We start from the raw sequence: 14,380 nt of genomic DNA, 5'->3' as shown, positions 1-14,380 counted from the left end.
GAAGCCCTCCCACCGTGTCCCCCCTCCCAAGCACCAAGAGTACAGAGCATCACTGCCCCAGACAGAGAGTTCCAACAATTCACTGTGGCTAATAGCCAGTGATGGACCTCTGCTTTGAAGCATTGGAGAGAAAGAGGGGAAGCCCAGGAGGGAGGGGGAGGGAGCCTCTATTCTTGTCCACAGGCTGGTTGGTTAGCTGGGTTTCTATATTTTATATATTTAGAAAATATATATGCCACCTTCTCCAGGATCTTGTAGTTCACAAAGTAAAACACGACAAAACCATAAAAACAACCATCATTAAAATTAAGAAACCACAAACAGACAAAACAATGAAAACAGCATCAAATGATGTTCGAGTGGGCCTAAATGGATCCTCATAAAACAGCCCTTGGGTTTTCAAAAAAAAGGTAAAGGTAGTCCCCTGTGCAAGTACCGGTAGTTTCCGACTCTGAGGTGACGTTGCTTTCACAGCGTTTTCATGGCAGACTTTTTACGGGGTGGTTTGCCACTGCCTTCCCCAGTCATCTACACTTTCCCCCCAGCAAGCTGGGTACTCATTTGACCGACCTCAGAAGGATGGAAGGCTGAGTCAACCTCGAGCCGGCTACCTGAACCCAGCTTCTGCCAGGATCAAACTCAGGTCGTGAGCTGAGCTTAGGACTGCAGTACTGCAGCTTTACCACTCTGTGCCATGGGGCTCTTACTGGTTTTTCATAGCAGAATGTTAAAAACATGTTTAAAAGATCAAATCCCTAAATTGAAAGCCTGGGTGAAAACAAGAAATGTTTTGGCCCAGTTGCCCAAAAAACAGCAGGATATATGCTGGGTGAGCCTCATTGGGGAGGGCGTTCAGCGGGTGCCACCACAAAGAAAGCCCTGCCTCTGGTCACCATCCAACTCACACTGCAGGGGGGGGAGCGCTGAGACCATTGTTCCCTCTAAGTTGAGTTAGTGTGAGCTTGCTCATGGTTTTTTAGCCTCCAGCTCAGACATTTTTGTCTTAACTCAGGAAAAATGACCCCAGAGCAAACTAATTTATTCAGTAGCTTACAAAATAGAATTTTTCCTCACAAGACTCCATAGTTTAGAGGGAGAATTGACTGAGACCATGGCTTGCCAGGAGGGTCTCAACTGGCAGGCTGACCATTTAGGCCAGCATAGCCTCAAAATAGTCATCACAGCAGCCGGGATTCCTGAGAAGAGCCCAAGGGGCTGAGGGTCTCATTTTGGTAAGGTCTCTTTCACCCATGGGTCTCTTGTGACTCTTTTCTACTTTTTATTTTAACTCCCCGAAGGAACTGAGCTGCTGTTTTGTTTAGTGATACTGAAAAACAACCAAAAGGTTGTAGTGTCCAAATTAACTATGTAATGATAACATGAATGCAAAGAAATACGTAGATAGTAATTATACAAATTCTCGAAACAAAGGAGTCGCGACGTATAGGAAGTCGACTTGACCAGTCCTGCTTCGATCATTCTTTTGGCATGGGGTGCTCCATAATACACTCTTGATGAAGACATTGTAGTTCAGTGTCAATTACATGAACATATGAACATGAACATATGAAGCTGCCTTCTACTGAATCAGACCCTCAGTCCATCAAAGTCAGTATTGTCTTCTCAGACTGGCAGCGGCTCTCCAGGGTCTCAAGCTGAGGTTTTTCACACCTATTTGCCTGGACCCTTTTTAGTTGGAGATGCCGGGGATTGAACCTGGGACCTTCTGCTTCCCAAGCAGATGCTCTACCACTGAGACACCGTCCCTCCCCTAAATTTTAATCAGGGCACTAAATGGCCTTGAGCCATTTTTTGAGTGCAGTGCCTAATTAAAATTCATTCGGAGACTTATCGGTCCCTGTTGGTTTGGTTTTCCTGCAGTTCTCAGGAACGCAAGTAATGGTTCTATGTAATTGGCATTGAACTACAATGTCTTCATCAACAGTGTATTATGGAGCACCCCATGCCAGAAGAATGATCGAAGCAGGACTGGTCAAGTTGACTTCCTGTACATCGGGACTCCTTTGTTTCAAGAATTTGTATAATTACTATCTATGTATTTCTTTGTATTCATGTTATCATTACATAGTTAATTTGGTCACTGTAACCTTTTGGTTGTTTTTCAATATTGTCCTGAGGTGACCTCTCGCTTTGTTTAGTGTCAGCAGGAGTGCTTATTGACCAAAACTGCCTCCTTTGCCCAGTCCTCTCCCTTCCCTCCTAGGGTTGCCAGCCTCCCTCCAGAGGTCTCCCAGGGTTACAACTAATCTCCAGGCAACAGAGATTAGTTCCTCTGGAGAAAATGGCTGCTTTGGAGAGTGGACTCTGTGGGATTATACCCTGCTGAGGCTCCTCCCCTTGCCAAACCCCACCCTCACCTGGCTCCACCTCCAAATCTCCAGGAATCTTCCTACCCGGAGCTGGCAACCTTATTCTTTCCCTTCATGGCAGTTCTTTGCTATTCCATGGTGTTGTCAGTTACTACTTTGCATTTCGTTGTGAGCACGTCTTGTCAGCTTCAGCGGACAATGAACTTTGTCCACTTGGCCTGCTTTCGACAACAGGAAGACAGAACGGGGGTTTCTCATCTTGTCTGGTACATGAGATTGACTGTTACCCACACTGTGCCCTGGTGATGGAGCGGGAGAGAACAGACCTAAATCCTCGGTGGAAAGATTTTATGATTCTTCAGGAAAGGATTTAGTCGGACTTTGTTGCTGCCTCAGTTTAGCTGATCTGAGAGGACAGAGGAAGGATTTCTGAGGAGCTAATTTCCTGCCCTTCTCAAGGCCAAAAGTCTGTGTGTGTGTGTATGTGTGTGCACAGCTTGCCCAGTTTTTAGAGAACTGGCTGCCGACCCAACTGGCTTGGAGTTCTCGGGGTGGAAGCTGCGGCATTTCCTGGTCTTGTTCATCGCTGCCAAATGTTCCGTCACATCAAGTTTGGGCTTGAGGGGAAGCAGTAGATGCCATAAGCAATGTTCTCTCCAAGCTGCAGAGCCTTGTGAGCAAAAAATGCTACTTTGTGAGCTACTGGCATTAAAGTGGTGAGCTACTGGGGTCATCCTTCCTGAAATAAGGCAAAAATGTGCGAGCAGGAGGCTAAAAACCTGTGAGCTAGCTCACACTCAGCTTAGAGGGAACACTGGCCATAAGAATGCTGCTGGTGCTTTCAAGAAGACCCTCCCCTCTCTTATGATTTACACCAAATGAAGACCATACCATCCTGTTCATATTCTCAGTGCTTTAGTTCCACTTAGAAATTGGACCAACGAGAAACTTTGTCTCCTCTGGCAGGAATCCATAAGCCCACTCTGGTTCCCACAAATGTTAAGACTTTGATCAGCAGGAACCACCACTGCAACACCATCAGTAACGTATGACTATGGAGCAGTGTTCCCTCTAAGCTGAGGGACATCTTTGTCTTAACTCAGGAAGGATGACCCCAGAGCACAATAATTTATGCAGTAGCTCCAGGAGTGGAATTCTAGCAGGAGCTCCTTTGCTCATTAGGCCAACCACCCCTGATGTAAGCTCGTGGAGGATTGGCTACATCAGGGGTGTGTGACCTAATACGCAAAGGAGCTCCTGCTAGAATTCCACCCCTGAGTAGCTCACAACTTTAATTCCAGTAGCTCACAAAGTAGAAGTTTTGCTCACAAGACTCTGCAGCTTAGAGGGAACTTTGCTGTGGAGTTGTTTGTAAATTCCTGAAGCCGATCCGTTCCAGAAGTAAGTTTTGTAGTGAAGTCCCACCGCATTGCGCAAGGGATAGCTGTGGTTTCTTGGCCTTCTTTTGCACAAAGGTCACATGGGCATTGGCATGGCAATATTTTTGGTGGTCTGCAGCAAGCAAGAAGGGGAATTTGAAATGAGAGGAATTGCTCAAATTCAAAGCTTCTAACCTTGGGAGTGAATATAGCAGGAGTCTAATGCGGTGGAGCCTCCTCTTGATTGTGGAGGATAACTGCTGATAATGCTGCTGGAAATTACATGAAGATAACTTCCAACACAGTTTTAGGCTTCTTATCAGGAAACCAGGATAGAAAGAGGCACAAGTGTGATGCTGGCTAAGTGTGATCGCTTGCTGGTATAGCCAGGCAGGAATAAACAAATTGATCCCATTCGTTGGCATGCTGGCATGTGGAATGAATATCTGTTGGAGCAACTGTTTGCTACTGTGATAACTTTAGATGTAGTAGGGCTAACTGCAGGGCTTTTTTTGTAGAAAAGGCCCAGCAGAAACTTATTTGCATGTTAGGCCACACCCCTTGACATCACCATTGTTTCACACAGGACTTTTTTGTGGGAAAAGCCCAGCAGGAACTCATAAATCCAATATAAATACAATATCTTTGCATATTAGGCTGTACTCCCTGATGTTACCATTTTTCCCACAGGGGTTTTTTTTTTGTGGAAAAAGCCCCACAGGAACTCATTCTCATATTAGGCCACACTCCCTGACACCAAGCCAGCGAGAACTGCATTCCTGTGTGCTCTGCTAAAAAAAAGGCCCTGAACCAGGAGGGGCCATAGCTTAGTAGAAAAGCCTCTGCTTGAAATAGGAGGGGCCATAGCTTAGTGGAAGAGCCTCTGCTTGGCATTCTGAAGGTTCCAGGTTCAGTCCCTGGCATCTCCAGTTAAAAAGGACCAGGTGGTAGATGACTTTAGCCTGAGACCCTGGAGAGCCACTGCCAGTCTGAGTAGACACTATTGGCTTTGATGGACCAAGGGTTCGATAGCATAAGGCAGCTTCATGCATTAATATGATCGTGGTGAGGTGGGGGTGGGGAGACCTACACGGGCATGTGCTTTGCCCATGGTGTCTGTCATGCCTGTTTTGGCCTATAGCCTCATTCAGCCTGTTGAACATATTTCTCAGTCCTCTTGTTCAGGCCAATTGAGAATAGCTGTCTTGGATAATAGCAGGGTTCAGTCCATGACCCAGTCTACAAGCAAATGCCATTTTTTACTGAAGCTGAGCAGGATGTGGGAAAAAAACTGAGAACTTCTCTTTCTGAGTTGCTAGTCCACAGTCTCTACATTCACCTGACCTGATTTCAGAGAGCTCTTGCTGGGTGGTTATGACTTGGCTCCACCTGTTGATTATAGGGGAGATCAGCACACATGACAAGAGAGCATCTTTTTTTCCTGAAAATCATCTTTTTCCGCTCTACAAAGTATTGCCTTGGATTGATCTTCCGCACCCCCTTTGTTTTTCAGGGTGAACCAGGACCACAAGGTGACCAAGGCCGTGAAGGACCATTTGGACCACCTGGAGAATCAGTAAGATGTTGTCAACCTTTTTCCCCCCATCCCATGTCTCCTGTGTGGACAAAGGGAAGTCAGAATAAAGGCTCAGGAAAGAATAGAGCAACCAGGCCAGGAGTCTGTTCTGATCTACTATTAGTGTTCTCTGTAGGGTTGCCAAGCAGGTTCTTGTGATTGTCAGAGGTACCCTTGTCATCACTTCTGGGTAACTCCAGGAATCACCGGGAACTCTGTGGTCAGAACTTCTGGTAGTTAGCTGAGGCCATATTTTTTCTTTTCAATTTTTCTCCTCAGGATCTTCTCACCCCTCCCCCCTTTGGCCCCAATTCTCACCCATTGGTCTGCCAATTGCCTGGAGGTCTTTCACCATAAACAGGAAAATTGGGAACCCTACTTCTCTCCTCTTCCTAGCTCTGTCACACAGACAAACCTGCAAATGGCCTTTGTGTAAGAAGTTCCCAAACTCCTTGAAGAAATCCCTTAGCACCTGTCACATCAACCATCACCAGTGGTCTGACCTAGCCTCAGATCGCAAAGCATGGAGGTACACCATCCACCAGGCTGTCTCTTCCTTTGAGAACACACGCATAGCTGGTCTTGAGGACAAAAGGAGATTGAGGAAGAATCGCACTGCTACAGGACCAACCCTAAATCAGACTTTTCCCTGCAGCCGCTGTGGCCGGACCTGCCTGTCCCACATTGGTCTTGTCAGCCACCAGCGAGCCTGCAGCAAACGTGGACTATTGCACCCTTCTTAAATCTTCGTTCGCGAAGCCAAGCCGAGAGAGAGAGAGAGAGATCCCAAACCACCACAGGAAAGCTCATTGCAGCTCATTTATTAATTTATTTAGGGTGTTTGAATCCACCATTCAAATAAGGCATGATTCTTCCTCATCGTAGATCAAGTGCTGATATACCCCTCAGAGGCTGCTTTCAACACAACACTTAACTGAATGCCTCAGGATAGAGATAGGAAGCTCTACTTCTTGGTCTCATGAAAACCCGTAATCCTGATTACCTCAGAGCTTTTAGAAGCAGGCCATACTTCCGTGTGATTCCTGACAAAATCAGTATAGTTGTGTTAGCACTGACTATCACTCTTTCTGTAATAAATGTTTTCATTTTCCTGTCTGGCCTGCTCTTGCTGCTGGCCTGCGTCACTCCAAGTCACCTCAGCTGAGCTCCCCAGGCTAGAGGTGGGAAGTACCACTCTTGGGCCTTGGGAAGTACCCCTCCTCCAGCCAGAGGAGAGCACTCTGTTCTCTCTGTCAAAGGGCTTCGATAGATCCAGCCTGTCGTTAAGCACACCATTATTTTATAGCAACAACAGCTGAAATTAAACACAGATGTTCTGTGCCAGAGCCACTGTTCCAAATTAAAAACAGCAGTGGGAACAAATGCCGGCCCACGCACCATCTTGGGGATGAGAGCCTTCCTAGAATAATCCCACTGAAGCAGGAGCTGTCTCTTTGGGGGGGATGCTTAATAGAACCAAGGCAACAAGGGCTCCTCAAACACAAAGGAAAAAAATTCCTCAGAAACTTCAGAAGAAGAAGGAGCAGCAGAAGTTTCATTCTAGACATGATGGAAACATCAGTTTTAACCAGGGCTTTTTTTGTAGCAGGAGCCCTTTGCACATTAGGCCACACACCCCTGACGTAGCCAATTCTCCAAGAGCTTACAGTAGGCCCTATACTAAGAGCCCTGTAAGCTCTTGGAGGATTGACTACATAAGAGGGGTGTGGCCTAATATGCAAAGGAGTTCCTGCTACAAAAAAAGCACTGATTTTAACCATAAGGACTCCCTCTCTGTGAAAGCAAAAAAAAAAAAGAGACCTGATACTCCAGACAGGGTGCAATGCAGAAATTAAACACGTAAATATAAAGGAAGGTAAAACATGTGGTTGAAATTAGGTTGGGGACTCCTGAGAAACTCATGTCCAGGGTTTAGGAAAGAGGGTAGAACTGAACACCACAATTGGGTGGAGAAGTAAGGGAGCATGCGAGTAGATTCTGCTTTTCGCTCATCCATCTCTTGAATTTTTGTGACAAATCCAACCCAGCCTTTCCTTTTTGTGAGAGTGCAGGAGATTCCTACTGCCAAAGCTCCCCTTAAATTCCCCCCAGGTTCCTATTGTCCCGCTGGGCTTCCTCGTTAATACATATTTCAATGCTGCATATTGCTTTATTCCCAAGACCTGTATTGGCTTTTATATAGCACCCGTGTCTTTCTAAGAAGGAAGAGAAAAGTTCTCTCTGCCAACCACATTCCTTCTTATCCAGAACCTGTGCCTCTTGATTGAGCCACGAGGCTGTTTGGTGAAGAAGCTTGACAAGAGGCACTTGCTCTGTGATGAAGCTTTTAATGCTTTCACTGAGGCCGCTCCCAACACCATGTGCTGCTGTTCCTTCAGCCTCAAAAAAAAGTTCTGCAGCTTTCATCAGGTAGCCCAACTGGGCCTTGTGGCTGAGGGAACTCTTGGAAAGTCCAAAATAGCCCTGTTAAATGAAGTTCTGTTAACTTGACAATGACCATCAAGAGTATCGAGCTTGTGTTGTCTTACACAAATTGATGACCATTATCAGTCATCTCACGTGTGAGTTGGTCTTCAGAATGGTTCAGTATCAAATCATAGGCTAGCCTACAGTTACAGACAAACATAAAGAACAGCCCTGCTGGATCAGTCTAGGGGTCCATCTAGTCCAGCATCCTGACTCACACAGTGGCCGAACAGTTACTTTGGAGGACCAACAACAGAGCGCAGAGGCCGAGGCCTTCCCCGATGTTGCCTCCTGGCTCTGGGAGTCAGATTTTACCACCTCAGAATGTAGCATTTCCTTTTAGACACGGTGGCTAGTAGCTACTGCCTAGACGTGTCCTCCACAAATCTGTTTAATCCCCATTAAAAACCATCTGTGACTTCACAATTTAATCACCTGTTGTATAAAGAAGTATTTTCTTTTGTCCGTTCTGAAATCTACTGCCTATCAGAGATACATCAACGGGCCACTTCTTTCCCTGTTTACTCATTTTCCTCAGCTGGAGCTTACTTTCTGTTTGTGTAGATCAGATTGCAGTTTAAGATACAGATGTGCCCATAATCTAAATGTGTTGAACTCTGTTTTCATCATTTCCATGTTGGATATATCTGACTGAGGAGCAGAGAAAGAGAGTGGGAAGGAAAGACTCCACAGTGGAGAAATTCTCTCAGTTTACCTTGAGACACTCTGCACCTCTGTAGCAATATGAGGGCTGGAGGAAACTCATTACATTCGCTGTACTATATCTGATTTCGAAACGAGTCTCTGATAACTACTGAACTGCACATCTTTTGAAACCTGCGTAATCGTAATCGCTCATTTGCTGACAGTCCTAATAATGAGAAATCTTCAGAATCCTGTTTTGTATACATATGAGTACAGTATGTATCAGCAGGGCTTTTTTGTAGCAGGAACTCCTTTGCATATTAGGCCACACCCCCTTGATGTAGCCAGTCCTTACAGGGCTCTTCTTACAGGGCCTACTGGAAGCTCCAGGAGGATTGGCTACATCAGGGGAGTGAGGCCTAATATGCAAAGGAGCTCCTGCTACAAAAAAGCCGTGAGCATCAGAAGGATTCCTACAGCCTCTGAAAAACGCATTTACAGTGTAGGTCATCAACTGCAGGTCTGTAAGCCTCTATGTAGCTACCATGCCCCACACAAGGAACTTATCAATGTGTTCCTTGGGGAGGTTGGGAACTGGGCTTTATTGGGCTCCCACAAAATATGTTAGCTGGCCATATGTTGAGAGGAATACAGCCCCTGATAAAAAAATTTTTAATTCTTCTAGGGTGAAACTGGACCACCTGGACCTAAGGGCTACAGAGGAGACGAAGGGTCTCCCGGACCAGAGGTTAGTACATTTTCATATACCTAAATTGGCCAGAGACAGGCAGGAAAGGGATATCCCTTCCCTCGAGGGCTTGAAAAATCAACCACTTCGCATGGAGGGCCATTCTAGGGCAAGTCCACCAATGTGCAACATGTGCTTTCCAGATGTGAGCTTCTACATCTGACAATACTTGGAAGGCATGTCCGAAATTCGTCCTTGTGTACAGCATCTATAAACACCAGCTCACAATTCCATGACCTGAATGAGGAAGCCCCGACCTCTCTACTACCTGTCAACACTGGGATGGGGATGGAGAGGGAATGTTACAGATTCGAGGCATAGGGGAGAAACAGCGGTAACCACAACAGTGTCATTGGGAAGTCCAGGGAGAGAATTTCAGGCCTCATGGTTCATTCGGGCCTCATAGCTGCTGTCAGGAAAAGGAAGTGGGAAAGCCAAGAGCCAATGCCATATGGAAGTGGCTCAGCCTGAGGGAGGAAACCCCATTTCAGCTGCTAATTGGTCATCTGGGGATGAGGAGAGGAGGATATCCCTTGGATCCACTGCGGGGCCAGAAAATGAGGGACATTTGGGGAGATGGCAAGAACTGAACACTTTGGGTATGAACAGAGGTAGAATTCTAGCAGGAGCTCCTTTGCATATTAGGCCACAGCCCCTGATGTAGCCAATCCTCCAAGAGCTTATAAGGCTCTTTTTGGTAAGCTCTTTGAGGATTGGCTACATTGCGGGGTGGGGTGGCCTAATATGCAAAGGAGCTCCTGCTAGAATTCCACCCCTGGGTAGGAACAAGCTTGAGGGAGCCATCTTTGAATCCTCCATTCCTATTTCTAGCCCAGGGGTGGCCAAACTGTGGCTCGGGAGCCACATATGGCTCTTTCACACACATTGTATGCCTCTCAAAGCCTCCACTGCCCCATCGGTTGGCTTTTAGAAGGCATTTATCTCTTTAAATCACTTCTCCAAGCCAGCTGGCAGCTTGGAGAATGCATTTAAAGTTAAAGTTGCTTTCTTTCCCTCTCTCTCTCCCCATCTATTTCCCTCCCTTCCCTCCCTCCCTCCCTCCCTCCCTTCCTTCCTTCCTTCCTTCCTTCCTTCCTTCCTTCCTTCCTTCCTTCCTTCCTTCCTTCCTTCCTTCCTTCCTTCCTTCCTTCCTTCCTTCCTCCCTCCCTCCCTCCCTCCCTCCCTCCCTCCCTCCCTTCCTTCCTTCCTTCCTTCCTTCCTTCCTTCCTTCCTTCCTTCCTTCCTTCCTTCCTTCCTTCCTTCCTGTCTCGTGGCTCTCAGACATCTTACATTCATGTCTAGCTCTCAAACATCTGATATTTACTCTGTGTGACTGTTATGTTAAACCAGTTTGACCACCCCTGATCTAGTCCATCAGCATGGAAAAAGGTTAAGCAAGGCTTCTGCTTATCCCCACCCCATCCCCCAGAAGAGAAGCTCTGCTACAGCAACAGCCCATTCTGAAAATTGCACCACTAACAGCAACAATTGTTACCATGACCTGTAGTGTGCATCATTAAGGGCTGTCATCGTTGATTGCCTTGGGTGCCAACTGATTTCCAAGCGGGTTACAAATATGCTGGGCTCTTCTAGTATACTGCAGGCTTATTGGCTAGTCTGGCATCAAAGCAAAAATCCCCCCAGTCAAGAAAAGACAAATAAACACAACCAAGAGGAATATCTCATGAGTCCCTTCCACATTCATCGGTGCAAGAGCCGAAGTCTACCAGGCAATGGAAGCCATCAGACTCATTTTTTCTGCATCCATTACCTTGTTTTGCTGTGCAGGGCCCCAAAGGACCTATTGGGCCACCTGGACTACCTGGAGATGCCGGCTTGATGGGTGAAAGGGTGAGTAGGAGAAGTGGGGGAGTGAATCCGGGAGAGAAAATTTAAAACCAAAAGAGGAAACAGCGTGCAAGAAGAGGGAGGGGGAGGGAAGAGCCTGGTTCTAGCACAAGGTGGCTAAGGGAAGAGGGAGAAAGTGTCTGGGGAAGCCAGGTTCTGAGGAATCCGTGGGGTGGAAAGACAGGACGAAAGGAAAAACCCTGGACTGGACCTGAAGCTGACATTGGGCAGGGATGGGAAGAAGAGAGGGGCAAAGGGGGAGGAGAATGATACTTGTTGTTTTGGAGGATGGGGCACTTTGTTAAGGGTCAGGATTATTCTTGATCTGGAGCAGGAACCCCCAGCCTTTTTAAGCCTGTGGGCACCTTTGGGATTCTGATACAGACTGGTGAGTACAGCCACAAAATGGATGCTGCAGGAGGTGGAGCCAGCCACAGAATGCCAGGAAACAAGATTATGTATATCTCTAATAGTAACTCTTCAACATTTCAGGCCAAGGCTTTTTTTGTAGAAGCCCAAATGAGCCCAGCAGGAGCTCATTTGCATATTAGGCCACACCCCTGGTATCATCATTGTTTCACACAGGGGTTTTTTGTAAAAAAAAGTTCAGCAGGAACTCATTTGCATATTAGGCCACACCCCTGATGCCAAGCCAGTCAGAACAGCATTCCTGTGTGTTCCTGCTTTTAAAAAAGCCCTGTTTCAGGCAGAAACTCTGTATCACAGGGTACTTTTTAAAATGAACATATTGTTTCAAAATAGTCTCTTGCTTATGTACAGCAGTTATGGTGAAGATCCTTGGCTGTGGCAGCAGCTGTTGCCAAAGAATGCTTGACTTGAACTAATTCTGTAGCCATAAGATTGTAGTTGAAGGTCCTGGCATTTATGCAATAGAGGAAATGCAATGAGTAGGATCAGGAAATGCAGTGGGTAGAATGAGGCTGTCCCACATTGAGAGGTGTGGGCATAATAGGAGAAAGAGAGGGGTCATTTTGGCTTCTGCATTCACTTCAATGAGAATATAATTCCCTCTGATGGGTGTTTCCCCCCCCTTGGCTGAGGGAGGTAGGACTTTGCCCTGGGAGAACACAGCATAGCCAGGGTCAGGCCAAAGCCAGACACTTCCAAGGCACACTGTTGCCCATACCTTTTCTGATCAGTTACCTCGGCAAAGCTAAGGCTGACTTGAAGGGCACAGCGAAGTAACTTCCCTAGACTGCCATAACTTTGATTTATCAGATCAGAAAAGATTTGCTTTTGTCTGGTAATCGATCTGCAATCCAGGGTGCTCAAGGCACTGTTGGACGTGGGCATTCTGGCTGCTGAAAAGTGCCAGTAGTATTGCTTGTAAGAGGGTGACTTCTTTTCCTCTTCTTTCCAGGGAGAAGACGGTGCCCCAGGCAATGGCACAGATGGATTCCCCGGCTACCCAGTGAGTTGCATTCCATTCCAAAAACTCCCAAATGTAGACTATGTTCCCACTTACATGTTTCTGAGTTAATTTTCTATCTCCCTTCTCCTCCCAAGGGATATCCAGGCAACAGAGGCTCTCCTGGAGTTAATGTAAGTCTCACTCTGCCTTCCTGCTGGTACGCATGCACCCCCCAGTCTGCCTTGTGTTGGAAGTATCAAGCAATTCAAATGAATTATATGAAGCAAAAATATAAATTATTTGAGAGCCAGTTTGGTGTAGTGGGAAGGCAATGGCAAACCACCCCATAAAAAGTCTGTCATTAAAACGTTGTGAAAGCAATGTCACCCCAGGGTCGGAAACGACTGGTGCTTGCACAGGGGACCTTTCCTTTCCTTGGTGTAGTGGCTAAGTGTGTGGACTTTTATCTGGGAGAACCAGATTTGATTCCCCACTTCTCCACATGCACCTGCTGATGTGACCTTGGATCAGTCACAAGTTCTCACAGAGCTGTTCCTCTCAAGAGCAGTTTCTGTCAGAGCTCTCTCAGCTCCACCTACTTCATAGGGTGTCTGTTGTGGGGACAGGAAGAGAAAAGAGATTGTAAGCTGCTCTGAGACTCCTTCAGATGGTGAAGAGCGAGATACAAATCCAATCTCCTCCTCCTTTTCCTCCTCCTCCTCTTCTTCTTCTGTGACAAATCAATGGGCCTTGCCTTCCTTAACAATGTTTAGTTCCAAAAGGTGCACATAATGTAATGTTACTTCATGTAGAGAAAAGTTTCTTTTGTGTTTTAAAGAATATTGGTTGATCAATCTCTTTGTTCATTAGAAGCAACTTAACTGAAGAGCATCTCCTTGGTTCAATCTTATTTAGGCTATAAACAGTGCAGTAATGATGCTAAGCCTTATATTCATTCATTTATTTACAAAATTCATACCCTGCCTTTCTGTTGCTCTCATCGGGGCCATCTAACAGAATAATGTGGCTGACAGACTGAATATATGCATAAGAAATACAAATCTTAAAAACCATTAAAACTAAACAGAAATACATCATTAAAGCAATTAAAATCAAGCTAAAATATACCTATATAAAAAAAACCCCAACAATTAAAAGAGATCAGAAAGGAGAGATCACTGGGCAAACAGCAGACAAAATAAAAACGTCTTCACTGGCTGGTGGAAGATTGCAATGGAAGCGGACAGATGAGTCCACCTGGGCAGAGAGTTCCAGAGTTTTGGTGCCATGACTGAGAAGGCTGTCTTCTGACTTGTCACCTACCTAGTCTCAGAAGGTGAGGTCACCAAGAGGGGGGCCTTGGATGATGAACATAGCAATTGGGTAGGTTTGTAAGGGAGTAGCTGGTCCTTCTTGTATTTTGGTTCCAAACCAAATCGGGCTTTAAAGGTCAGCACCTTGAATTGTGCCCAAAAACAAATAGCCAGCATAGATGGGCCAAGACTGTAGTGATATGTTCCCTTAAACTGCCAGGAAGCACACAAGAGACTGTGCATAGACACACACTCCACCCTGAATTGCCCCCAATACTTTCAGTGCAGCCAGGGGCGGAATTCTAGCAGGATCTCCTTTGCATATTAAGCCACATACCCAAATGTAGCCAGTCCTCCAAAAGATTACAAAAAAGAGCCTTGTAAGCTCTTGGAGGTTTGGCTGCATCTGGGGTGTGTGGCCTAATATGCAAAGGACCTCCTGCTAGAATTCTATCCCTGAGTGCAGCTGAAGCACATGATAGCACTGAATGTAGCTTTAGGAGTGAGGGCCAGATCCCAGTGGGCAACTTGAATCTGGCTGCAAGATTGATGTGGATCAGTTCTCCACATGCATCAGGCATTCCAACCAGGAACGGAGTCTGTTGTGCCTGCAGCATCTCCCTTTCCACTGACATTATCATTGGACTCCCATCAGTGTATACATTCCTCCTCAAAGGTGTTA

At 46.2% G+C, this 14,380-nt stretch overlaps 1 protein-coding gene across 1 annotated transcript in view; it reads left to right on the top strand.

Moving 5' to 3' along the window:
- Positions 1-14,380, top strand: part of COL6A1 (collagen type VI alpha 1 chain) — a 73,912-nt gene that overhangs the window by 39,302 nt on the left and 20,230 nt on the right. Inside the window, exons 20-24 of the mRNA XM_060232387.1 lie at positions 5,223-5,285; positions 9,103-9,165; positions 10,954-11,016; positions 12,395-12,445; positions 12,541-12,576. Coding sequence (XP_060088370.1) covers positions 5,223-5,285; positions 9,103-9,165; positions 10,954-11,016; positions 12,395-12,445; positions 12,541-12,576 — 276 coding nt within the window. The remainder of the gene's footprint in view (positions 1-5,222; positions 5,286-9,102; positions 9,166-10,953; positions 11,017-12,394; positions 12,446-12,540; positions 12,577-14,380) is intronic.

This window comes from Heteronotia binoei, chromosome 1, assembly GCF_032191835.1.
Source record: "Heteronotia binoei isolate CCM8104 ecotype False Entrance Well chromosome 1, APGP_CSIRO_Hbin_v1, whole genome shotgun sequence".
Taxonomy (NCBI): Eukaryota; Metazoa; Chordata; class Lepidosauria; order Squamata; family Gekkonidae; genus Heteronotia; species Heteronotia binoei.
This window is presented reverse-complemented; position numbering and strand designations above follow the sequence as displayed.